Source organism: Stylophora pistillata, chromosome 10, assembly GCF_964205215.1.
Source record: "Stylophora pistillata chromosome 10, jaStyPist1.2, whole genome shotgun sequence".
NCBI lineage: Eukaryota > Metazoa > Cnidaria > Anthozoa > Scleractinia > Pocilloporidae > Stylophora > Stylophora pistillata.
In genome coordinates this window covers 30954137-30977911 of record NC_142528.1, presented here as the reverse complement: position 1 = coordinate 30977911, position 23775 = coordinate 30954137, and the positions used below count along the sequence as shown (strand labels likewise).

The window sequence follows — 23775 nt, the reverse complement described above, 5'->3', positions numbered from 1 at the left end:
ATAGCAAACAATGGAGAGAAACTGGAAGATAGACCATGGCTTACAAACATTTTGATTTCAGATTTATTTATCCACATTTCTCAAAAAACGAAACTTGGATCTAAGATGAGATGTTTTATCAATGCTTGTTTAGGAAGTGTGGCGTGACAAAGATCGTAGAGGAGATCATATCGCACCTGGCGTTTAGAAATTTCCCCTTTTTTGGCGTTAGATATCTCTTAATTAGATCAAATCTTTTGAAAATAAATTTTCAATCGTCTTGGATAGATTTTCAACGTTTCTCATATATATGAAATATTGTTTTAACTGGATAATTTATTGATCGATTTTTTGATTCGGAATTTTTCCTAATTAAGCTTGCGTATGCGTCGCTTTAGAACTTAGCACAGACAAAAGCCACATAAACAGCGGGATGAATTTGTTTACCTTGCGACAAAGCTGATTGGCTGAATATACTGACGTCACGGAAGTGTTCCATTTACGCGCCGCCATTTTGAACATGGTAGTATTTTGGTCGTGTGTGAGTTGTCACAACGCTGTCTTTTTTCGCGGTTTTACTTGAAATATGGAGTTGGCCAGGCAAGTTTTTAGTGGCAGCGATAGAAAATCGACCGAGGGATACAGCATGTACAGTATAAAAGGTAGGTGGGCAAGACTTGTTTGTATTCGGTAACGGTCGTAGCTTCCTTCAAATTCCCAGCGATACCTTTGTTCACTCGATCATATGGAGCGATAAATAAATAATGACTGAGCTTGGTGAAGATCAGAAGATCTTTCCAGGCGTGAAGTATGAATTTTACGAGGCTTATTGGATTAATGATATTATGAAAAACACAGCAAAGGACTTAGAATATTAGAGTGCACAGGGGACTTTCATCCTTATTGACACTCGTTTGACAACTCACAAAGATTTAACCGGACATTCACTGTCGCCAAACGCGCCGTCCGTAATTGTTCTGTTGTACTAGAGTACATTGTACTTTGCCAATAGTGGTTTTCCTCAAAGTTAGATTGTTCTGTTGTTCAACTAATTTGACTTTCACAACAAGGAAGGACATACATGCACGTACAACAGCACCGATATTTATCCCTTATTAAATTAGAACTCTATTAACTGAATGTTCCATTACTGATTGAGAGCTTTTGTACATGAAGGAAGCAATCTGATATTTCACTCACCAATCGAATCATTAAAGGAAAAATATTGTTCAATTTTGCTAAAAAAAACCTCTACACACATTCTCAGCACAATTATCCAACTTTCAGAATCAGTAGATACCAGTTAACTTAGTTAACCATATAATTATTTGTTGAAAAGTCGCAAATGTTTAAAAAGAACTATTCTGCTTCTCTAGTAACTTCTAATTGCCAATGTAAATGTAATATCACACATTCTTAAGCATTGCACTTGACTGCCCAAAATATTGTGACTTGATATTGCCTTTCTTGCGGTATCTTTTTAGAATTTTGCTATAAGTTTAACTGCTGAATGGGTATACTAGATTTCTTTGGGTTTGATAATGTATAAATTTTGCTGTGATCGTTTGTAAATTGTCAATGGAGCTGATACCAGTGCCTTGATAATTTTGCCAATAAGAATGTAGATTAAGTGGAAGCTACACCCACCAAGGGCTGATGCGGTTTACACATGCAGCTGCAGTACAGCTGATAAAAATTATTTGGAATGTTTCTCTTTTATTAAAATATTTGTTATTGTAAAGTAAAGTGTATTACATGTTCAAAAATGTTAGTCAAAGCATTCCTAGTTTGTCTCTCTACAAATTTTGTCTTACTATGTCATAAGATACACAAGGCCCTTATACTTTAATTTGTTGGGAGATCTCTCAACTTATTATATCTCAGGATCAGTATGCAAGTTCCCTTTACTATTACCTATACATTTGCTGTGGTAATTATTAGGAGAATTTGTCTAACAATCAAGATCTTCTTCAGAGGTGATACTGTTGGGAGAAATCAGATGCTCATCAACACTCTCATGGATTAAAGTGTTAAAGTTACAATTGACTGCTACTTAGCCACTCTATAATTCATTCTCTTCCATGTTATTATTGATTAACCTGGTTTTCTCCTGTGTTTTGGCTTTGACTGCAGTACTGTGTTTTGTACAGTTCTTTGTTTGCTGCTCTACAAATAACATGACATAAACGTAATGATGAAAACAAACATTTCCTGCTTTGAATATATGATCTCGACCATCATGGTGATGTGCATTTTATTTTCTACTGCATGCTAATTCTTTCAGACCAACTGAAACAAAAAAGTAAGGCAAATTCCTTATAATATGACTCTCAATCTCAAGCTCTATATATTCAATATTTTTCGTGATGGAAAAGTTAAGAAAAATCAGGTGTACAGATGTAAAAAACAACTTTGAGCACTTAGAACTTCTTAAAACTCTTTGGTCAGAGATTATCATCATTGCAGGTCAAGAGCAGATAAAATGAGGTGTTTTAATTCAATTCTGGTGTTAACAATTACTAAATTTATTAGTTCTTGAGGGAATCACCAAAATTTATCTCAATTGATAATTTTTACATTAAGTAGCGCTGGAACTGGGTTTAATTTTATATACATGTATTACAGAATTTATTGTTTTGTTTTATACCCTTAGGATCTTATTTCAAAGTAAATTTGTGTTTACTTTTTATACTTATGTAAGTTGCAATGCTGAAGGATACATCTGTTGCTATGGATGAGAATCTTAATATCATTTTCCTTGTGACTGGGTTTTTCTCCATGGCTCCTACAGACATTTCATTTCATTTGTGTACTGAGTTGTTGATCCTTGTAAATGCTAGTGTAAATTGGATGAGTAGCAATTGTCCTAAAATGTTTTCCACCAAGTGTCTTATGGGTATGACTTTATTCTAGTCTTCCATCATATCATGTTATGATTAACATACTGTGAGTTTTAATTTATTCACAATAATTTTCCCTTGGCTTAAGCAGACAAATTCAAATGAAGCCTTACAGTGGCTTTTAATGCTCACTGAATCTTGTTTCTTCACATTGGCAAATCTACAAGATCTGAAAATCCTACTACTGTTGATTGGTATTTTTCATGTTACCCCTATTATTGCAACCATTCAACAAATGCTGTTTTAAGTATGATCTGCTTTACGATACAAATGCAGTGCTTGCTAAAAGACAACGTAAGTAGACATATACAAATCAGGATGAAGTTTTTATAATTTTATTTGAATTACTGGTAACTATTTCATATTCTTGTTAATGATGAGTAATTGTTTTGAAATTTTCTTCTGCAAAAGTAGGAAAATAAATCAGAGACTGAGGTAGTGTTCTATTGTTTTTGGTGATAATTAATATTCAAATGGTAGCTTAACTGAAAAATCCCTGATCTATCTATTTTGATAACTCATAAAGCTTAGGTCTACGAGAAGTATTAAATATAATTTGTCTCAATTTAAAAGTGAATGAATATTCTAAAAAGATAGTGTTTGACTTTATATGTACATGCTGTCAAATCAGAAGATGCATAGGTTATGCGTTGCTTGAAAATTTTGTCACACTTTCATGAGTGAGTAATAATAGAAAGAATTGTTACTAACTTCCTTTTAAGGTTTAACTCCAGCCAGTATATCATGTACTTTGTACATAATTTATTAATCTTTTTTATTGTATTTTATTTGTTTCATTGGTGAATTAGCTCCATTTCAAAATTGCCTGAGTTTTAAATCTTACTTCAGTTTGAGTATTACAGGAGTTCCCAAAAAAAATTATGCTTAAAGGTATTGTTTGCCTGGGTAACGGAAGGTGCATACTGGAATGCTTTTGTTAGGAATATTAATCTTGAGTGCTGGCCACAGTTATGTTCATTGTGTATGTCTCTTTTCAGATGTTTTGGATCATGTTTAATTTCTTTTTTCAGCAAATAGGAATCAAACACAACCATGATCAAAGACTTTTACTGAGATACAGAAAGATCAGAGCAGTGTTTTATGGGAAAGTTCTTTTTGTATCATAATTTATGGTTTCATCTTTCCTTGGCACTTCTTGTTCGATTGTTCTTAATTATATATCATTGAGACATTGACACATTCAAACATGTACGTTTGAATGATTCATTGATATTAAATATAGAAAAGACCACTACAAGGGTTGTTGCTAAGTGCTAGCTGCTAGCAAATTTTGCTGGATGAAAAAGCAGCAACTGCCTGCTGGATTTTTGGCAGGCCATTGCCAGTTTAAGCAAAACAGGCACTTCCAAGGTCACACACTAACAATTGTTCACCACCCTTGAAGCGCCTCACTTGAAATATCAGCCACCAGCATAATTTCTAAACTACAACCCTGCAATACATGGCTGCTTATGGAAACAATTTATTTTCTTTTTTCAGTGCTCTTAGCTCTTTTAAGTGCCAAAGAAGTCCAAATGAAAGGAATTTGTTTCCAAAGATTTTTGTTTTAGTTATTTCAGTTTCAAAGTTACTGTATCTGATCAGGGTATACATTGCTTTTTGTTTTGTCTGCTAGTGTCTCTGTTGTGGTTCAGATTTTACCTCTGGTTTAATTTTTTCAAACCAGTTCAATTTTTGTAAGGCAGTTTTCAATCAACTGTCTGAAAAAGGGCATTCATTTTGTGGGGTGTGGATTGAAAAATGGGGCATGGCTTTTTAGGGGGGAATTCTGAAAAAGAAGTAGATGTCAGATAAAGAAAGAGATTTCTCCATTATCTCTCATCACCGTATTATTCCTTACTCTCTTCATATCTGCTTCCATAATACTAATTTTTTTTTTTTAGACTAGGCGCTCTATCGTTATTTCAACTCACCTGGACTTGAACCATGCACCAACATCTTCAGAATCTGTTGCCATCTCTTGGATTCATTAGGCCACGCTGGATTTCGTTGACAATCGCGCCACTTTTTACACTATTACAATGATTATATGAAGTTCATATATTTTGAACTGCGGTATTAAATACGTATGATGCATGATCCTTCGAAGTAGATAGCGCTATTTATGCAATAGCAAAAATCAGACCTGAAAAAAATCAGGCCTGTACGGGATTCGAACCACTGACCTCTGTGATACTAGTGCAGTGCTCTACCAATTGAGCTTTTTATTGTTAGCTCAATTGGCAGAGCTCTGCACTAGTATCGCAGAGGTCAGTGGTTCGAATCCCGTACAGGCCTGATTTTTTTCAGGTCTGATTTTTGCTATTGCATAAATAGCGCTATCTACTGCGAAAGATCATGCATCATACGTATTTAATACCGCAGTTCAAAATATATGAACTTCATATATTCATTGTATCTGATTTATCATCACGGGTTTATTACCAATCAACTTAACGGCCTGCTCCCAGTTGGCTTGTTAGCTCAATTGGTAGAGCGCTGCACTAGTATCGCAGAGGTCAGTGGTTCGAATCCCGTACAGGCCGGACTTTTTTCAGGTCTGATTTTCGCTATTGCATAAATAGTGCTATCTACTGCGAAGGATCATGCATCATACGTATTTCATACTGCAGTTCAAAATCACGGGTTTATTACCAATCAACTTAATGGCCTGCTCCCAGTTGGCTTGTTAGCTCAATTGGTAGAGCGCTGCACTAGTATCGCAGAGGTCAGTGGTTCGAATCCCGTACAGGCCGGACTTTTTTCAGGTCTGATTTTCGCTATTGCATAAATAGTGCTATCTACTGCGAAGGATCGTGCATCATACGTATTTCATACTGTAGTTCAAAATATATGAACTTCATATATTCATTGTATCTGATTTATCATCACGGGTTTATTACGAATCAACTTAACGGCCTGCTCCCAGTTGGCTTGTTAGCTCAATTGGTAGAGCGCTGCACTAGTATCGCAGAGGTCAGTGGTTCGAATCCCATACAGGCCTGATTTTTTTCAGGTCTGATTTTCGCTATTGCATAAATAGTGCTATCTACTGCGAAGGATCGTGCATCATACGTATTTCATACCGCAGTTAAAAAAATATGAACTTCATATATTCATTGTAACTGATTTATCATCACGGGTTTATTACAAATCAACTTAATGGCCTGCTCCCAGTTGGCTTGTTAGCTCAATTGGTAGAGCGCTGCACTAGTATCGCAGAGGTCAGTTGTTCAAATCCCGTACAGGCCTGATTTTTTTCAGGTCTGATTTTCACTATTGCATAAATAGTGCTATCTACTGCGAAGGCTCGTGCATCATACGTTTTTACACTATCATAATTTATTAGTCCCAGGCTCCCCTCTGCTCGGCCAAATCTATTATTAAATACATTCGTATGCTTACACGCATGCACATTTGATGCAAATTTGGACTTCGAAAGAAATAATGACAGAGAACTCATGCGTTTCAAAAGAAATTTTTCTTCAAAAATGACATGATTTCATAGTGGAACAAACCAAAAATGAATCGCTAGTAACTTTGTTTATCGACGACAGCTTTTTTGACAAGGTGAAGACATAAATTATTTAAAAAAGCAAACAGATAAGTCCCTTGAACCAGATTCAGGAGAACAAACTGACTTACAAATGACCAAATGGGAGATGGACACAATCAAGTGAAAGAACTAGTCCTATGAAAATGATTCACTGGTAATGAAAGATAAAAAGAAAGTAATCCCCAAAGGACAGCTTCATAATGTTTTAAGCCTTGCACACAAACGCATAAATCACAGAGGAAGACAGATATCCAGAAAATGGATCAACAATAACTACAGCAAAGTCAACAGTAAAGTAATCTGTCTGTTTGTTGCTTCATGTCGTTTTCACACTGAACAAGGATCTATTACTAGTAGTGTGCAAACGATAGAAAAACCCCTTCAGTCTCTGCATTTCCTTTCTCCTTTTGAGATTGACCTAATGGATTTCAGAAACTGTCTATGCAACTGCACAGAACCTCATACCGGGGCGATTAATATCATAGATCGTCATACCAAATATGTTTATGTTTCACCACTTATAAACAAAACTGCTGATGAAGTGCTAAGAGCCATGAAAACGTACTGTTACACATATGGTTTCCCGAAAATGATTCTCACTGACAATGGAAAGGAATTTAAAAAGTACAAAAAAATGGAAGCATTCTGCAAGGAAAATTTGCAAGGAATTTTTGTATTGCTTGTTACTTAAGACTCGACAATAAAATTTATGTGTTGCAAAAACATTTCAGTACTTTTAAAGAAAAAAAGAGCTAGACTTATTCAAACAGTTCAAGGTTTTCTTGCTTGAATACACTGCTGCAATATATTCCCTAACCTAAACCCTAACCTCAATCTTAACTCCAACCAGTAAAATGAACATTAATGCTAAAATGTGGACACCTTAAAAACACAACTTTATGTTATACAGAGTACATTTTACATGTAAAACATCAAATGAATAAGAATGAGCTGTGCGCTTAAAAATTTTAAACCAGTTTGAAAATCTAAACCAGTTTTAAAAAAAATTAAACCAAAGATAAAATTTGAACCACAACGTCTCTATGGTGACGGAAATCTATTCCAATGTCTCCACTCTGCAGACATTTGACATTTGAATTTAAGATTAGTTGCTCCTGAGACTCAGAAAGTGTTTGTAAGCTTTAGATAATTTTGCATGTCACTTTGCAGTGTTCAGATTGTAGTGTCTGGAGATTGTTTGTAGATGATGGTAAAAAATCTGAAGAACAAAAGCCCAGTTTGTTTAACAACAAACAGCTGTTGAGAGATGTTCTTTTTCTGTGTAAACAAAGCGGCTCTATCAGGTACTGCCTCATTGCAGTGCTTGAAATTAGTGGTTGTCCAGTTGTCTGAGATGACGAAAAAGTTTACTGGGCAACCAATATTTAGTAAAATTAAGAGGCTGGTTGTCCTGGTAAAAAACAATGGACAACCCAGCCAAAAATAGAAAATAAATTAACCATAAACAGCACCTGACCTACGTGACGGTTTTGGTTTGTCAATGTCCGGTAGTGTGAAGTTATTAATAATTTGCCTCAGCTAAGCATTGTCCTGTGTTTTGGATATCTGTAAATTTTATAAAACATTGCCAGGTACAAAAATGTAAGAGACAAACACAAAGTTTCTTGTCTGGAGGCGATCAAGATCAAAGACGCCATTTTGAATATGCCACAACTTAAACCCAGACTTCTGCGAAAACCATTACCGCACACTAAGAACTATGGGATTAGTTCAAGCTTGACCGCTATGTGATTACATCTCAAGCTCTACATGGTGTAAAAATGGATGTTTTTTGAGTAGTGCACTTAAATGTGTGGGTACTTCTACCAGCAACCAAGGATTCATCAGGGCAACCAAATTCACGGCTTTGGTTGCCCGGCTTTTGAAATAGGGACAACCTGGATTTTTTTTAATTTCGAGCACTGTCATTGGCATTTTGAATTATAAAAAGTGCAAATTGATTATCAAAATAATGACATGGTTTTGCTTTCCCTCAGTTGAGGAAAATTGGTTTTGGTGAAATCATTGTGTTTTCTGAGAGGTTTATTCATATTTTTATCAGTTGCATGAATATGTGAAGGAGAATTTTCATGCAGGCCTGAAAAAAATGTTGTTCATCATTCAACCATGGCTGGTCAGTGTATGTTTAGTTTTTGTCCCAGCTGGTTGGGAACCATTGCTCTGAGATCTATGTTACAAGTTTCAAGGGGAGTATTAAAATCTGCTTAAAAAATGTATTTTGTATGTATGTACAGTCATGTATTAAACAAGTGCTATCGTCAGATGCATAGCTATTGTAATAATTGTAAATAATAATATTTCGATTTGTATCTGCTACATGTAGGTTTTGATTGAAATACTACAGAGGATATGTCTGTGAACTGAAGGCTGAAATTAAAAATTTTAAATGGATAAATGCTTGGAAAATACTAGAATTTTTTAGACTACAAGAAAAACTTTATTCATTCATTTGATAATTTACCATTACAAGGATTTGGGAATTTGTTCTCACACACATCAAGTTAAACATAACCAAGATGCACACATACATGTACCAACAGGAGGGTAGTACAAAATTAATTTTTGTTAGTTGTTGAAGTATAGTATGGTTAGACAATAATTATCCAAAAGGGGAGATAATAAAATTTTTGTTTTCCAGAAATCCTTGTAATGGAACAATAACATTTAGCTGCAGGAGTGTGTGTTGTAATCTAGTTGTGTAGACTGATGATTTGAGTGAACACAGTTAAGCATTTAACTGCTCTGATGAAAATGTCTAAAAATTGTTTCAAGTGTCAGCTTTGGGTTTATGGAGATTAATGCAGCACTTGGGAAGCTACATGTAGAGTTTCTCTGGGCTGTGTCTTCAGAGCAACTCTTATGCATCTCTTACGTTTAAAGCTACCAGAAAAACTCCTGAACTGCATTGTATTCATTGTTTTTTTTTGTACATAGCTCCCACCCTGAGCGATGATGAAGATGATGATGCTGTCCATGATAACACCCTTGCTTGGGATGACTCCTCCATCCATGTCGCCACTGGTGGTACTCCAGTTACAGGTTCTTTTGTGCCAGCCATTGGTGGTCCCTTCTCTGCCCTCACACCCAGTATGTGGCCACAGGACCTACTATCAAGAATTCAGCAGGTACATGTATCTCACAACTGCATCTTTCCCCTAAAACAAAAAAATAAATTGATGTTTCATGCTAAATTAGTTAGGTTCACTTGATGAACATTTTGCAGAAGGTGTTGCTGTCACTGTCTCTCTTTCTCTCCCTCTCAATCCAGCTCGATCTCTTCTTGCTACTCAATAGGAAAATAAACTGGTGATGATGAACAGTTGAACAGGAAGTCCTTATTAAAAACATTTCAACTCAGAAGTACTTATTCAAAGTCTGAAAGTTACTGCAGCATTACATCTCCCTGCACATATGTGAGGGTATTGATTCTGTAATCATGCTACTGTATATATGAATATTACTTTACTTATTAATTAATCTGATTCCTGTCAGGACCTTTTTTTATCCGATCAACCCATTTTTTACTCATTGCCTTGAGTTTTCCCGGCCCATTTGTGAGGTCATATTAATAGGGTTTCCCTGTAGAAGTGTAACATCGTTAAAATATCATTTTTCTTTTTGGTTTGCTTTTAGACAGAAGATGCAGGAGGTCGTCCAACTGGACATTATGATGAATTTGGATTTATGGTCAATGGAGGTAAATGTTGTCATTGGCATGAACTTGTTATTCAAAGGAAATGTAAAACAAATCATACTTTTACTGCTTTGGTCTTTAAAGCTAGGAAACAGGAGGAGACAAGTATTTTGTACTTTCATAACTTGGGAAAAGATGGGAGCCTTAATTTGTTTGTTGAAACATTGAATTTCTGTGAAATTCTGTACCTCTGCTGTACAGTTTTGCCCTCAGGAAACTAAAAGTGGTTTCGATTAAAACATTTCTTACTTATTTAGATTAATTACTGCAATAATTGTGTAGCTTTTCAGAATGATAAATGGAAGCAATAAATATTGAACGGGTTTTTGCAAAACCTGTTCTGCCAACATATCGCTCCACCATTAATGTCCGGGGTATCAATAGTATATTTGTATTTGAAACATTGTGTTGATCATTTTGATATTTTTAATGCTTTATAACAGATTTAGAGTTTGAACACAAAGACCCTGATCCTGGTAGTTTTGTGACAAGTGAGGACGAGGGACTTAGACTTAAATGGACAGCTTTCTTGGAGTTCACACAGAATCAAGATGTTGGTGAAATGACCTGGGACAAGGTAAACGGAAATCAATTCTCATGTGAATTATTTAATTCTGATTATTACACAACCATCTTTGTTGGTTATTTAACTTTCCACCCAATGCCTTCATGATGCAGAGGTTAGCACACACGAGGAGGCTTTCATTTTGCATTTTTTTCTTTGTTGCACTTGACATTTTCTCTCTTTGAATTTTTACTAGGTGTCTCCAAGCTTTCCTCATTCAGACAAGTTACGAGAGCTTGTTTATCTTGGAATTCCCCACAGCATGAGAGCTCCAGTGAGTAAAAACTGAAAAATTGAAATTCATACAGTTGAACTCTTCCATTAATGTACTAACTTCAGCTGTACATGTAAGTCACAGAAGTTGAAGATGGGTAAGTTGGGGCTTTACTGATACTGATGATATTGAATAATGCTTACCCATACTTTATTATAGATCTGGATGAGAATATCTGGAGCTTTACAAAAGAAAATTAGCTGTGATTTTACTTACAAGGTGAGTGATTGTGAAATTTCATTCTACTTTTTTTGTAATGAGTCTTTTATAATCTAGTGGGCCTTAATGAAACCTATTCTACATATTTACTTTCATGTATAGTTTTTATTACAATTTAGTTAGTCATTATAATTTAGTTTTAATATTAAATAATATTAGTATCATAGGCCTTCACAGATGAAGAGCCACACCTTTTATGTGGATATGCTGTGAATAAACCGTTATTATTATTATTAATTAAAACGATACAATTCTTGATCCATTGAGAAGTAAAAAAATTTAATTCACAACTCATAGTATCTTAACATGTGCATGTATCGATTTGCAGTTTATTATCAAGTTTGTTTGTTTGTTTTGTGAGTATTTGCTATCTCATGTGAAATGTAGCTCTTCTTACTGGATTCTCATAGCAAATTGTAAGGGCAAGTGCAGATGAAAATTCTTTGACAGCCAAGCAAATTGAAAAGGTGAGCTGGTGTACATTAATGGCTGTTCCTGTAACCTCAGTTGTGAACTCTGAAGACTAAAGGCCAATATTGTTATGCATAATGTTTGTACATTGTAACACTACAAGTAATTTCAACTCCTGTTATTTTGTACAATTAAAATGACCCATTGTAAACATGTACTCATGAGTTTATGAATGCTGTATGATGACCATTAGAAACAACTGAGAACCAATTATTGGATCTAATTCTTACATGGGATGTAAATGTAACTTTGTATTTGTTGCAAGTCTCAATAAACTTTACATTGTGTCTATACAGGATTTGCTGCGAACCATGCCAAACAATGCATGTTTTTCAACACCAACAAGCACTGGACTTCTACGGCTCAGAAGGATCCTTAGGTCTCTAGCTTGGTTGTACACTGATATTGGCTACTGTCAAGGAATGGGCATGGTAAGCTTTAGATGCATGCTGTTGAACTGTTTTTCTGCTTCTACTTCATGTGGTTCCTACTGCACAAGATTAAGTAATTTTCCTTTGCCCCACACTTAGTGCTGTACACTTGAACACGGGAAGTACTGCCTAAGCTTTTTGCTCCTTTCAACATATCTTGATTTCACAATAAATTTTTTAGTAGCTTGAAATGTTTTTTGTGTACTGTGATTGTCTCTGAAAAAGAACTGTTGATATTTCTTTCTTTGTAGATTGTGGCATCCTTGTTACTCTTTGTGGAAGAAGAAGATGCCTTTTGGTTGATGTGCACAATAGTGGAGGATCTTGTACCTACATCTTATTATTCAAGCACTTTGATTGGTGTACAGGTGAGAATCTTTTTAGAGGGTCTTGAAAATATCTAATCGCTATAATACAGTGTGGCTCTGAAGAGATTTTTTTAACAAATGTTTTGTGGGGGTTTTCCAGTCAAGCTACTGATCTTGAAAAGCATCAGGGGACTAGAAATGAAGGTTGAAGTACTGCAAATGTCATACTTAGTTTGCATGCAATTATTTTCCATGTATCCAGGCGGATCAAAGAGTTCTGCGACAGCTGATTGTCAGTTATCTTCCACAAATGGATGAACAGCTAAAGGAGCATGATATTGAATTGTCATTGATTACCCTTCACTGGTTCTTGACAGCATTTGCTAGTGTTGTACACACCAAGGTAGGCAAATGAAACCACTGATCATTAATTACTCTTTAATGGCATTAGGGTTTTCTTAAAGTAAACTGTATCATCCAGGGGTTTCATTAAGGGCCTGGGCACCAGGCAAATTGACTGGTTGTGAGGGTAGTTTTGGCCTCCTGGTTTGACCATGTGGATGAAAGTTTATCATATAAAGAAGTTCAGTTCAAAAAGTTTTGCCCGCCTGTGAAAACCAGTTGCCCTCCTGCTGAAAACGTTAATGAAACCCCTGATCATCCATTAAGCAAATGAAGGTTATGATACCAGTCAAATTTTCCAACAATTAAAATGTTAGGGTTTTTTTTGACAGTCTATGGCTACATAATTATTGTGTACAATTTACTTCAATGTTTGCATTTCCAATAAATTTTCAGATCCTTTTGAGGGTTTGGGATATTTTCCTCTATGAAGGCTCAGTTACACTGTTCAGAATCACACTTGGTATGCTGAAAATGAAGGTATGAACTACCACCAAACTATAGTTCTAGTTGCATTGAAATAGCTTGGTTGTCACATGCAGGATAAAAGGGAAGTTCTTGGAACTCAAGGAAAATTAATTAAATTTAAAAATTAAAATTTTTAAAAATTATTTGATCTCTCTGACAACAAAGTTACATGTAAGGGTTGTGTTGCATCGTTGTCAGCCACATAGATATACCGGTAGTCATATTATTATGTAGATATTTAGTGTTTTCTCTGAAAGGCAACAAAAATTTTTGAAATAGAAAGAGAAAATATTCACAGTATATACATGGTTATATACAGATTAAGTATACCTTGTAAATGAGAATAAGAGTTTGTAATTTAAAATCTGAACTGATGCAAAAAAAAAACGACCGCACTCAGCCATGCATACTCCAGGTGTACTGAACATTGAATTGCAATGTGTTGTTATGATGTTTGCATAGGAAGATGTAATCTTAAAGCTGGACAATTCAGCACAGATCTTCAACACACTCTCTGATATACCTGGTGAAGTCAGTGATGCTGATGAACTGTTAGAGGTACATTAACTTGATTGCTGTGTCTAATGTAAAACTCAATAACAAGATCCGTGGGCCAGGGGATGGGTCCTTCATCTTAAGGTTCCCCTATAGGATCGTGGAGATGCATGGTTAAACTATAGAGGAATTTTTCCTTAGAAGGGAAGGGGGTTCCTAAGATTTCAATACAGTTGCCGAAAGAACCGCCTCCCAGTTAGCTCAATGGATAGAGCGCTGGACTGTTGTGCGGGAGGTTGAGGGTTCGAGCCCCGGCCGGACCAACACTCAAGGTCCTAAAATAATTGAGAAGAATAGGCTTCCTTTCTTTAACATCAAGAAATGGTTTAGATATTCTAGTCTTCTTGGATAGGGACGAATAAATGGAGGTCCCGTCTCCTGCAGGAGGGGTAAGAGACGTTAATTTCCCACACACGAGATTACTGTATGATGGATATCCTTCCCCAGGGTGGGATGGGTGGGTTGGGTTTAGGTGGATGAACCTAGTAGGGGACTACGTGTCCTATTGTTCTTCCACCTGTACAATGTACAAATCTTTAGAAAAAGAAGACACATTTGCAAAGTCTTTCCCTACTGCGAGCAAGTTGAGTGCCCGGTAGCCGCCAGGCAATATTATCCAATAGAAGCCCGTGTTTTCTTAATCCTCATTACTAGGCTGCTAAGCAGGCGTTCGATCCAAGTGATCTAAACCGGTACGCCTGGAGGAGAAGTCACGCGAGAGACTTGTCTGCCCTCTTGCCCGCGTGTTACTCGCGTTCTCACTGAGTACCTTTACGCATCTTACTACATTTTTGCTGATATTAGTTTTTTTTTTCTTTTGTAACACTACGGAGTAATTCATCGTGTTGAATTTTCAGGCTGCAAACAAGGCTTCTGCCTCGCTGACAGATGTCATCCTAGAGACACACAGAAAGAAGCACATGGCCTTTCTTATGGCTGACCTTGGGGTCCTGATGGATAAGGAGTCTGGAAAACAAATGTCCAGAGATGTAAGAGATCCTTTTTTAGTGTAAATAGAAATATATACCACTCATTTATTCGTGTTTTTCTCGTTGCCATGTTCCCACCAATAACGTAGCTCCATTTTCTGCCTTTAAAAGCACACACAACCCACAATTCCTCTATTCGTTCCGACGAAGGGCTAACGCTCGAAACGTCAGCTTTTGTAATCGTTACGGTGGCCAAGTTACCATTTCAACTTGTTGATATATCCGAAAAATATAGCAGTTATGTTCACCCGCACAACCAGCTTTCTGTGCCTCGATTAGGGTATGGGTAATTCTCCTCGAAGTGATTCGTGTGGAATTTCCAACTTTGGGGTAAGGACACGCTTTATGGCCTTATGGGATAATTATAATCGATAAGAGAAGAAGAATTACTCAGAAGGAACGCAAAAATTCCAAAATTGGACATTGCTGGACTTAATAAAGAGTATTAGAGCGGATTGCATCCTGGTCAACTTAAAAGTTGGAAACAATCATGTTTGCTGAGTAGCAACATTAATTTTCATTGCGAATGTGAAGCTTAAGGCTCGTAATTTAGATATAAAACAGAAACACTCTTTACCTTAGAAATCGTTTCGAAGCCGTTTAAACAAAATGTTTTTCTCTGTTTGCAGCGGCTTCAAAAACGAACAATAGCTCCACCTAGATCTTTCTTCAGCTTGCTCTTTGGTGAGTTTACACTACAGGGAGGCAAGGGCTCCTTACTGTAGATATAGGTTACTTTACAATTTGTATTACAGTTTATTTTGATGAGATTTGTCGAAAAAGTTTATAAACCGAATTCTGTGACAGCCATGAATAGCGCTTGGTCAATTGTTAGAAAATCCGCGCGAATTGTTTGGGGATCAGGGAAGCTTTGAAAACCCAAGAAGGTGAAATCAGGATTAGCAGTGTTAAAAAAGAGATCATTCATTCAACGGCGAATTAGAAAAAAGAAAAATATTACGTGCAGCCACTGATAACTCAATAAAGACACGTGAACTGCCTTAATCGAGGAAAAACACGATTGTCCATGCAAATGCCATTACAATCCCCGAATATTCGTGAGCATCACTTGAAAAGTGTTGTATGTAACAAACCTTGTATCTTTGTGTCCTTACTGGAGCATTCATTTCACGTTCTTTTCAGGGAGAGGTGGTGGTGTTTACTTACAAAAGGCTAAAAATATCAGACAGACAGGCAAGTAACTTTAAAAAAAAAAAAACTGAAATAGGGGACTATACGAGCCATCAAATACATTGTAACCATAGGTTGGTTATCAACTATAAGTTGATAAAGGTTGGTTAACTGCCGTAACGAATTTTCAACAGGGGATTTTCAAAGGGTAGCCCTTTCTCAGAACAAACAGATATATTTTTGGTGATAAGAGAGCCCATGGTGGTATTTTGGTCGTGCCTCATTTGAGAGACACTTTCGGTTTTGTACGTGGCAACCATTTGTTGTTACTGATGAGGTAAATTTCGTCTCTGTAGAACTAGTAGCAGATTTGAGAGAAGCTATTCTCCAAATTGCCAGACATTTCGATGCTGTTGATCCAAAGAAGGTGAGATGACGTTTTGTTACAAATACTCTTGTGTGAGGCCGAAGAATTCAAGATTGACGTAGAGTGCAAAGAGTTTCTGAGATGCAACCGGACAGATACATCTTTCTAGTTTTCAATCGAAGGTCGAATGTAATCCATCATTGGATTGGTTATATTTTTCGTGGCTTTGTGATTGGTTTAGAAGACTTGAGAACTTCTTAACCAATACCAATAGTGACGTGGTAATTTTCGTTTCCCCTAGCTCCCCCCTCCCTCACTTCAGGCAGTTTCGGTTCCATCCACTCACCCAAGATTGTCTTTGATTGCCTCTAGGGACTGGACGTTGACTATTCAATGGAGAGTCACGCAAGAGACCATGAGAGGTTCATCAACGTAGCCAGGTATTCTTAGTAATTACACTTAGTCAATGTAGTGTCTTACCATATTTGGCTGAAGGTCACGAAACGATTGGAGAGAGTTGTAAACCGGCGTTTATTATAAAAAGTAGAAAGAACGGTATATATGCCAGGAGGGTGAGATCTTTTGTGGATGACATTTCTTAGCTAGTTGGTTTTCATTTTGTGGTGACGTTTGTTGCTCCTTATTTGTAGGAATCGGCGCAGAAGAGCTAAAGCTTTATTGGACTTTGAAAGACACGATGACGACGAATTGGGATTCAGGAAAAATGACATTGTTACGGTATGTTGTGGGGCAGCAGTGTTCTTAGAAATGATTTGAACCCCTAGGAAGGTGTAGGGGAGTACCCCTCCAGGAAAAATTGAAATCTGAAAGCTTGGAAACGTAATTCCAAGCATTCTGGACATAAAAAAGAGTGCTCACAGGCTCAACGGACGGCGATTAGAGGTGCTTTGGGCAGCGGTCGCGGTGATCGGCTTTTATTGAAACTCCTACTGTATACTGGATCGCTATTATAGTTGTCTTTCTTCTTCACTTCAGATAATTTCTCAGAAAGACGAACACTGTTGGGTTGGGGAATTGAACGGTCTTAGAGGTGAGGCAAATGGCCATGTAATCATATGTAAACAGAGTGAAATCCTAACTATAGTAAGGGATTGATTCAAGAGAAGCTTCCTTTCTACAAGTGTGAGCAAAGTTAGAAAGTAAGAGAGTGTCTACGTAACAATTTTACCCCTAAGATCTCAATATCAATACTCCTCTCTGTCTTCCATACAGATCTTATAATTGTAGCTGTGAGGATTTGTTGTCGAATAAAATAATATCTCCCTGTTGATAGTTTACTCTCTTCTCGTTACTTGTCTTGTTGATAATGTATCGATGTTGTATGGAGAAGTTGCTCACTGTTCTCTCGTGGGAGTGAAAGGGTCAAGGTTTGGTTCTCGACGGACTTTGTTGTATTTCATGGAGCAAGCTCATTTGCTGTAAAGGAGGGAAAGGCGAATGGATCAAGTTTATCTAAGAGGACCTTCAAATATTTATCGCAGTTTTTTCAAATGTTGGGGAAGAAATACTGTACGTTCATTTGTGGATCCCTTTTAATATCTTTTGCTATTTAGGTTGGTTTCCAGCGAAATTTGTTGAGATTTTGGATGAAAGAAGTAAAGAGGTAGGTGACTTCATCTTTAGGTAAGGTTTAAATGTTGATATCTTTCTCGAAGGTTTCAACGTTTTTCTTTCTTTATTTGCCGATGTAGTACTCAACTGCCGGGGACGATTCGGTGTCTGAAACTGTAACAGATCTCGTCAGAGGCGGGTAAGTAAGTCATGAAAGGAAACGCCAAACTATTTCCAACTACATGTATTCAAGTTAGCCGTCCATTACAATCGCAAGTATATGACACAATCAGGTGATCGTACGTGAAATAAAATCATGTAACTGATTTCAATAGCGGGCGAAACGTGCCTGAACTAAAATTTCTGAATTTCTTGCAACATCAACCTTCTCTCTTTTTCTGTTTTGGAAATGGGAACAGTCTCTCTGTGATATTTATTGTATGTGCTCGGTTCTTTCTGAGAGAATTCGTCTTAAAATCTTTGTCATTTATTAATTTCTTCTCCTAGTAATTACATAATAATATAAAAGGTAGTTCTGTCAATAAAATGTAACTAAGGAGGAGCGGAGCGCACCTAGAAGAGGTCATGTTGTACCCCTTACTACAATTGTTGTTATGGTAAATGAGAAAGAGAGATGAATTTTTTTATTTACATACCCTGAGGACAGTAATGAATACTGAATTTCACAAGATTCGTTTGAGAGCAACACAAATTGGGCATTAGTACTAAGCAGCGTAACTGAGTTTCAGTGCATTTTAATTGGTTTTTTCGACGATGTTTGACGGGTACGCAAAGGATTGTTGTTCCAGAAACATCTTCCACTCTCGATTTTCCTTGTGAAATGGTTTGTTTATTTTCTCTTTACACATTAGCTTATGTCCCGCAATGAAGTCGATATTCCTGCACGGCATGAGGAAGCCGTCCATTCTTGGAGGACCTTGTCATCCATGGCTCTTTGTTGAAGAGGTGAGTGAAACCTCGACTTATCTCTCTTTCTCTGCTTTCTCTCCTTTCCCTGCTAAGCGAAGTTTTGCCTCTTGATACGTCGTCAATTGCAGCAGTTTTACTCTGCGGTTATTTTGCATTCTGATGGTACATTGTGTTTTCCCTAATTTTCGTTGAATTAATTCTATATTTCCCAGTTAATTGTTATTTTTATATCAGGCCAGCCAACGTGAAGTAGACAGAGATTTCCAGTCAGTGTACTCTCGCCTGGTGTTGTGTAAGACATTTAGGTCAGTGAAGAATGGTGGAAGTGCTGCTTTATGTGTTAGTAATCAATTAAAGCTACGAATATTTTATCGAAAAGATACACCCTAAAGTGACTATTTTACTGTATGATGGACAAGCACTGGTGTTTTTAGGTTTTTTTTTTAATCTTTGATAGAAGCACATAAATCTGATTCGGGTGATGAAAACCGTCAGGGAGAATACGATGAACAAGTAGTCATGTTTCTCTCTGTGAATATCTTATGGCAGATTGGACGAGGATGGAAAGGTTCTCTCACCTGAGGAAATTCTTTACAGAGTAAGTGCTTATTGATACTCTATTATTTATCTCATGATAACTATTTTCAAAAGAAATATGTTACGCCATCAAGTGAGGAGAATACACGTGTATCTTTAGAATGTCTTCACTGAACAATTCCATGTTCTTTTTCGTTGCCATGCAGGCTGTGCAGTCAATAAACATGAGTCACGATGCTGCAAACTCACAGATGGACATCAAAGTAAGGCAGTTTCGTTATGAAATTCTCTTTTTAGGATAAAAATGTTTTGGTTTCCTTTAGGCTATAAAGGTACAGTAAGGTAAAAGGGGTAAAAATTAAATAAGTAAAATGCCATGGATCACGATCTACAACCAAGGGCTCGAGCTACAGGCGACTCGATAGAAAGAAAGAGAAAAAGTTCTGGCTTTGTTTTTACTGTCGAGATTGTGGGGAAAAAAAGCAAGCAAAAGATATTGGTTCAATAATCAAGGTTCAGAACGTAGACTCTCGCTCAATCAATAAGTTGTTCGTAGTCTACGTAGAGACTTCACACAGAGCGTTTTATAAACTAAAGTAAACTAATATGCTATTAGTAAACTATTAGACTAATAGTAAACTAATATGCTATTAGTAAGCTATTAGACTAATAGTAAACTAATAGGCTTTTCTCGGAGGTTTGTCTCACAATCATCACCTGACAAACTAAGAAGGCCCTGAGTATTTTTCTTTTTGAATTCATATTCATGTAGTTTTTTCTCCTTTGTTTCTTTCTTTTTTTTCTTTTTTTTTTTTTTTTTTGCAGTTCCGATCTCTAATCTGCTATGGTCTGAAGTGAGTAATTCTTTGAACAATTATAATTTCCTTTTGCTTGAATTCCTCATCCGCAGAACAGCTGTCGAGGAAATAGTTTGCTCTTTTTGTTTTGATAATTTATTGGAAGAGTTGTAAAGACCATCACTTGAATTAATTTTTTTTTTCTTATTTAAACAGCGAGCAATGTCTTCATCTGTGGTTAGAGACACTGTGTGCCTGTGAAGATGTCGTCGGAAAGTGGTACGTGACATCCGTCTTAGTTACATAATTTTGGGTTATCTTAACGTGACAGTTATTGTTGTCACGCCATAAATCAGATTAGACACATGGCTACTGCTTCTCAATCAGCGTTTGGTACCGTTTTGACGTTTTAGCTTTTTATTCCAGGTACCATCCCTGGTCATTTCTTCGGAGTCCAGGCTGGGTGCAAATCAAATGCGAACTAAGGTAATAAACGAGAAATTATGGCGTTTTTTTTTTCTCACTCTTTGACCCATTAACCTTCCATGTAATCTGTATCGAGTATGTTGGCTTCAAGAATTACAGGTCTACAACAGGTAGTATATTACTTGATTTTATTGCGTCTCTCAGTTAGGTCGTGTACAGTGATTGACCAATTTAGCGAGCCGTATTTCACTATACGGCTCGCTAAATTTAAAAGTTTGTTTGAATAAAATCATGCTCCTCTAGTTGAACCCAGAGGTGCCATAAATATCCTACTAACCTCGGTTTCTCGGTCTGTACATATATCTTATTAACCAAGCGCGAGGGCCGTACTGGGAGAATATCGGCCCGAGGTCTTGACAGTACGGACCGAGCGTAGCGAGGTCCGTACAAAAAAGACCGAGGGCCGATATTCTTCCAGTACGGTCCCGAGCAAGCGTGGTTAATAAGAGATTTATTATACGACTGAAGTTCAAAGGGACGCAAGTGCGGTATCATTCGGCACCATTCGGGACAGTGCCCGGTCCAATACTGAGAGAATATTGACCGGCAATAGAGCATTTTGATTGGTTTATTTTAGTTATTAGCCCTCTGACTGCCTGAGTCGTGTAATAATGTAAGTTACGGAATCTCGTTTTTTCCAATCGGATTTATGTCCTTCAATTCCTAGGAGATCAAAAAAATGGAACATGTCTACACACTTGTGTTAATTGAGTGGTAATAACTAGATTTGTTTTGTTTTCTTCAGAACACTTGCATCCTTTGCATTCAATCTCAATATCGATTGGGAGCTTACCAGCGAACGTAAAGCTGTAAGTACACTCTTTACTTCTGGTTCGTTGTTGGAGCGTTTGTCACCTTCCCCACCTCTAACATACAAAACTAAACCGTTCTTGACTTGGCCGCGTGTTTACTTTTGAGTCCTCATTCACCGTTCACAACGCTTTTCCTTTTATTTATCTTTTAACCCAGCGCTCATTTCTCATTGTTTTAGGCGAGTTAATATTCTACTGAACCACTAGAGTTACTGTAATTTTTAGAGCCACAAAGTTTGCTGTCGATCCTTTCTTGTGATTGTGACAACTTTTATTTCTGCTAACTTCACTTTGGGACCCGATTGTATTTGTGTTTGCCCTCGTCTGCGTGCCAGTGTTCACTAAAACACAGTGTTATTAAAACTAAGTGATGCACGGAACCCGAGCTTTCAACTTCGTAGAGTAACAAGTCAACATTGTACCTTTAAGAGCTGTTGTTTCATGGAAGAGAAGTTTTGTGAGTGCGTGCGTGTGTGTGTGTTCGGCAGGGAGGGGGGGGAATCCCTCGAAAGAACAAGAAGGGGATTGTCGTGCTTTCAGGGTAAAAATTCCTAATAGTACAACTGTTAAGGTTTTGCAGAATTTTAGTGATTGATTGCTTTTGTAATATTCATCAAATTGTTGCTGCGAAAGTTGTTATCCTTGAACTTCAGGGATGTGTATTAAACTGTGTGTTTCATAGCAGGTTGTAGAGGGGTTCGCGCAGCAAAAGAAATTGCAGGTTAGATGTTTTGGTCCTGATTGGCGATGAACCAGCGCTGCCTATTTGGCATGGTTCCTTTAGATATGATGTTTGGGAACATTGGCTTAATCTGTTTGCAGACATGCTCTTTTTGCTCATCAAGGCCACACTCAGTCCGCCTCGGGTCCGTGCCATATTTTTGTCGTGGCTCTCATGTTCCCTAATCTGGTTCCTATTAACTTGAACCTTCTTTTTTGTATTTGCTGAGTTTGCTTTCCAAGCCATGTTAGTGTTATTTACTTCCTTAGTGATTGCTATTTTTATTCCTTTAAAAGTTAAGCGCTTGTTCTAGTGAGAGATTTGAGACTGATTTATGCAGTTAAGTTACTTCGTGTTATATCTATGTGAAATTTATCATGCATTAAGTGGCGACTATAAAAAAACTTGAAGCCTCCGCCACTTAGTATGGCTCGATGTCGGCAAAAATTCTTACGAGGTACCCTTTCAGATTGTGATTATGTGATCGACCTGAATCTCCGTCCCAATTGTTTTTTCTCCTTATTTCTGACGATTATGTTGATGTTTTCTCACAAAGTGTTTTTCTCTTTTTCTTTTCTTCGTGTCGATGCAATGGGAATCCTCAGGAGGTGAGTAGTTTTCCTTTGCTATTATATTATTTGGCCCTTAAGATGGACCTCCATCCTGTATTATGTGTAAAGGTCTGTTGTCGAAGTGGAGTGGAAGAAATCATAACAGCCACTTGGGAAACAGTGCGAAAAGACGAACAAATACAAAGCAAAACGAAGGTAAAGTAATCTTGTTATGTGGTCGTGTGAGGGTTAGAGAAAGATTGGCCGCTCAAGTTTTCAAAATGTTCGTCGCTGTCAATGACTGCAGCCCTTTTCAGTAATACTTTGAACCAGACGATCATTATAGTGTATCATTGCCAGTCACTCACAGGTTCAAACATTTCATTTATATGTAATGATTGCCCACAGGTAACCCAGCCCATGAAAGATGGAGTTCGAGACATGCTGGTTAAACATCACTTGTTTAGCTGGGATCTTTGAAGGGGCTTCCCAAGTACATCTGCGTGCCAGAAGAGGTGTTCAAGCGAAGTTAGTTTCTCCAATTATTTTTGTGATTCTGGCTCAGATTTTACAGATTAAGTCGAGATATTAATTCCACATGCAAATAGTAAATTGTTTCTTTTGTTGTAAGTAGTCTACCCATGTTAACGCTTAAAGTTCATAGATCTGATAAGCGATTCTCATTTCTAACTGCTTAAATAGTGTTATCAGTTCAGAGAACTTGGTGTTATATCATGGTAACACCCATAAGTTTGTTTATTCGCACTACCGGGTAAACTCGTTAATGAATTTATACTGTAAGGAGAAATTGCATAACGATCACTTCTGGTAGTTAAAGGGGAAAATAGTACTCAAAAAGTGACAGGATAGCTCATTAATGTTTAAATGTAAGATAGTTACATTCGCTTCCATTGCGCTCTCCTGGCAAGAGATGAATGAAATGATCCTGAGAGTTAAAGAACTGCCACGCTCAATTCTGATGGGAAGGTGGTGTCAGTTGTGACACGGTCGTGAAAATTGTTTAAGTTAAAAGAACCTA

At 37.1% G+C, this 23775-nt stretch overlaps 1 protein-coding gene across 5 annotated transcripts in view; it reads left to right on the top strand.

The window, feature by feature from the left end:
* The first annotated feature begins 458 nt into the window (after positions 1–458).
* Positions 459–23775, top strand: part of LOC111322518 (small G protein signaling modulator 3) — a 24819-nt gene continuing 1502 nt past the window's right edge. The window contains exons 1-31 of one of the 5 annotated variants that reach the window (XM_022925625.2): positions 459–641; positions 9391–9581; positions 10090–10153; positions 10594–10727; positions 10912–10989; positions 11149–11208; positions 11619–11675; positions 11976–12110; positions 12362–12478; positions 12681–12821; positions 13217–13300; positions 13751–13846; positions 14701–14832; positions 15462–15516; positions 15976–16026; positions 16320–16390; positions 16703–16770; positions 16981–17068; positions 17327–17381; positions 17905–17954; positions 18043–18101; positions 18775–18868; positions 19067–19137; positions 19382–19430; positions 19576–19632; positions 20195–20223; positions 20383–20445; positions 20593–20652; positions 21398–21461; positions 22147–22186; positions 23143–23775. The exon at positions 23143–23775 is cut by the window's right edge and continues 1502 nt beyond it. In XM_022925625.2, coding sequence (XP_022781360.2) covers positions 566–641; positions 9391–9581; positions 10090–10153; positions 10594–10727; positions 10912–10989; positions 11149–11208; positions 11619–11675; positions 11976–12110; positions 12362–12478; positions 12681–12821; positions 13217–13300; positions 13751–13846; positions 14701–14832; positions 15462–15516; positions 15976–16026; positions 16320–16390; positions 16703–16770; positions 16981–17068; positions 17327–17381; positions 17905–17954; positions 18043–18101; positions 18775–18868; positions 19067–19137; positions 19382–19430; positions 19576–19632; positions 20195–20223; positions 20383–20445; positions 20593–20652; positions 21398–21461; positions 22147–22186; positions 23143–23216 — 2463 coding nt within the window. In that variant the 5' untranslated portion in view covers positions 459–565 and the 3' untranslated portion in view covers positions 23217–23775. Of the gene's footprint in view, positions 642–2806; positions 3174–9390; positions 9582–10089; positions 10154–10593; positions 10728–10911; positions 10990–11148; positions 11209–11618; positions 11676–11975; positions 12111–12361; positions 12479–12680; positions 12822–13216; positions 13301–13750; positions 13847–14700; positions 14833–15461; positions 15517–15975; positions 16027–16319; positions 16391–16702; positions 16771–16980; positions 17069–17326; positions 17382–17904; positions 17955–18042; positions 18102–18774; positions 18869–19066; positions 19172–19381; positions 19431–19575; positions 19633–20194; positions 20224–20382; positions 20446–20592; positions 20653–21397; positions 21462–22146; positions 22187–23142 lie in introns of those variants that run through there. The other 4 variants (XM_088735545.1, XM_022925623.2, XM_022925624.2 and 1 more) reach the window with 4 other exon arrangements.